The 1,355-nt window shown below is 53.7% G+C and overlaps 1 protein-coding gene across 1 annotated transcript in view; it reads left to right on the top strand.

The window, feature by feature from the left end:
• The window catches only part of ZNF511 (zinc finger protein 511), a 6,551-nt gene extending 5,534 nt beyond the window's left edge, over nucleotides 1-1,017 (top strand). The window contains exon 6 of the mRNA XM_017519912.2: nucleotides 671-1,017. Coding sequence (XP_017375401.1) covers nucleotides 671-749 — 79 coding nt within the window. The 3' untranslated portion in view covers nucleotides 750-1,017. The remainder of the gene's footprint in view (nucleotides 1-670) is intronic.
• Nucleotides 1,018-1,355: the final 338 nt, after the last annotated feature.

Here is a 1,355-nt window from a genome sequence, read left to right as displayed (position 1 = left end):
AGGGCCTGCCTGCCGAGTAGCGGGCGCCTTCCCGGGCACTGGCATTACCTCAGGGCCTGCCTGCCGAGTAGCGGGCATCTCCCCGGGCACTGGCATTACTCAGGGCCTGCCTGCCGAGTAGCGGGCGCCTCCCCAGGCTCTGGCATTACTCAGGGCCTGCCTGCTGAGTAGCGGGCATCTCCCCAGGCACTGGCATTACTCAGGGCCTGCCTGCTGAGTAGCGGGCATCTCCCCAGGCTCTGGCATTACTCAGGGCCTGCCTGCTGAGTAGCGGGCGCCTCCCCAGGCACTGGCATTACCTCAAGGCTCTCACTCTCGCCTCCTGATCACTTCTCACAACGTCCCTTCGGTTCCTGATCACATTTCACTTGTTTCTATAAGACTAAAGTGTTTTTATGCTATAATACTGAAGCAAAGATTAATAGTAAAGAATAATGATTTGATAAGATTGATAATATAATTGATTGATCGTTTCTAAATATATTTACTATCATTGCTAAAACTAAGTAATCATTTATTATTCTGGGACAGATTGTGCCTTCAGTCTCTTGCCTTGGCACCTGGGCAACTTTCTTCTCAAAGAGAAGGAGACTCACAGCTGCTGTTATGAGCTGGCTTGTTTGTTGGCAAAGAAAATATAGCATCTAATATGGAACTTTCTTCCATCCAGGATACCCTCTACCGTCTGCTTTGGTCAGGGTGCTGCTCGAGGATTTAAAAGCAGCAAGAAGAAAACCAAACAGTGCTGATGGACTCAGACAGCAAAGGAGCAGGGGCAGCGGCCACTGGAGGCGTTTCTCTGACCTATTGTGGCTACCCTGGGCCCAGGCCTTCGCCACCCTCCCTGTCTCTGTCCCTCAGCAAATGGCATCAGCTGCTGTCATCAGAAGCCATGGGGGACCCACGGATTTTGGAAACAACCCCGCACGCTATCGGGAATGAGATGTGAACGTCCTGCCTCCCCTGCAGGCCCACCCTGAGAATGGATTTTTAAACACATGAAATACTATTTTTCACTGATGGCCTTGAGTCTTCACTTCTGTGTTGAGTTCGGTGGGAGTGGTTATTGTTACCCATGGGCGTTCTGCTTTCCACCCGCAGTTTTCAGGAAGGTTTATAAAGTCCTGGTGCCCCTCAGAGCTGGGTAGCAGGGAAGGGTGCACGGCATCCCTGACCTCCTGGCTTTGGGAACCACGCCCACTTGTCCCAACGACACCACTCAGCCAGCAGACCTGGCAGGGTAGGCAGGCGGTGATGCTCACAGGGAGGGGCACAGGTGGCTCTGAGGGTGTGGGGTGCTGGGGGGGCATGGGGTGCTGGGGGTGTGGGGCATTGGGTTGAGGAGTACTGGGGGG

This window comes from Cebus imitator, unplaced genomic scaffold, assembly GCF_001604975.1.
Source record: "Cebus imitator isolate Cc_AM_T3 unplaced genomic scaffold, Cebus_imitator-1.0 Scaffold780, whole genome shotgun sequence".
NCBI classification, from domain to species: domain Eukaryota; kingdom Metazoa; phylum Chordata; class Mammalia; order Primates; family Cebidae; genus Cebus; species Cebus imitator.
This window is presented reverse-complemented; position numbering and strand designations above follow the sequence as displayed.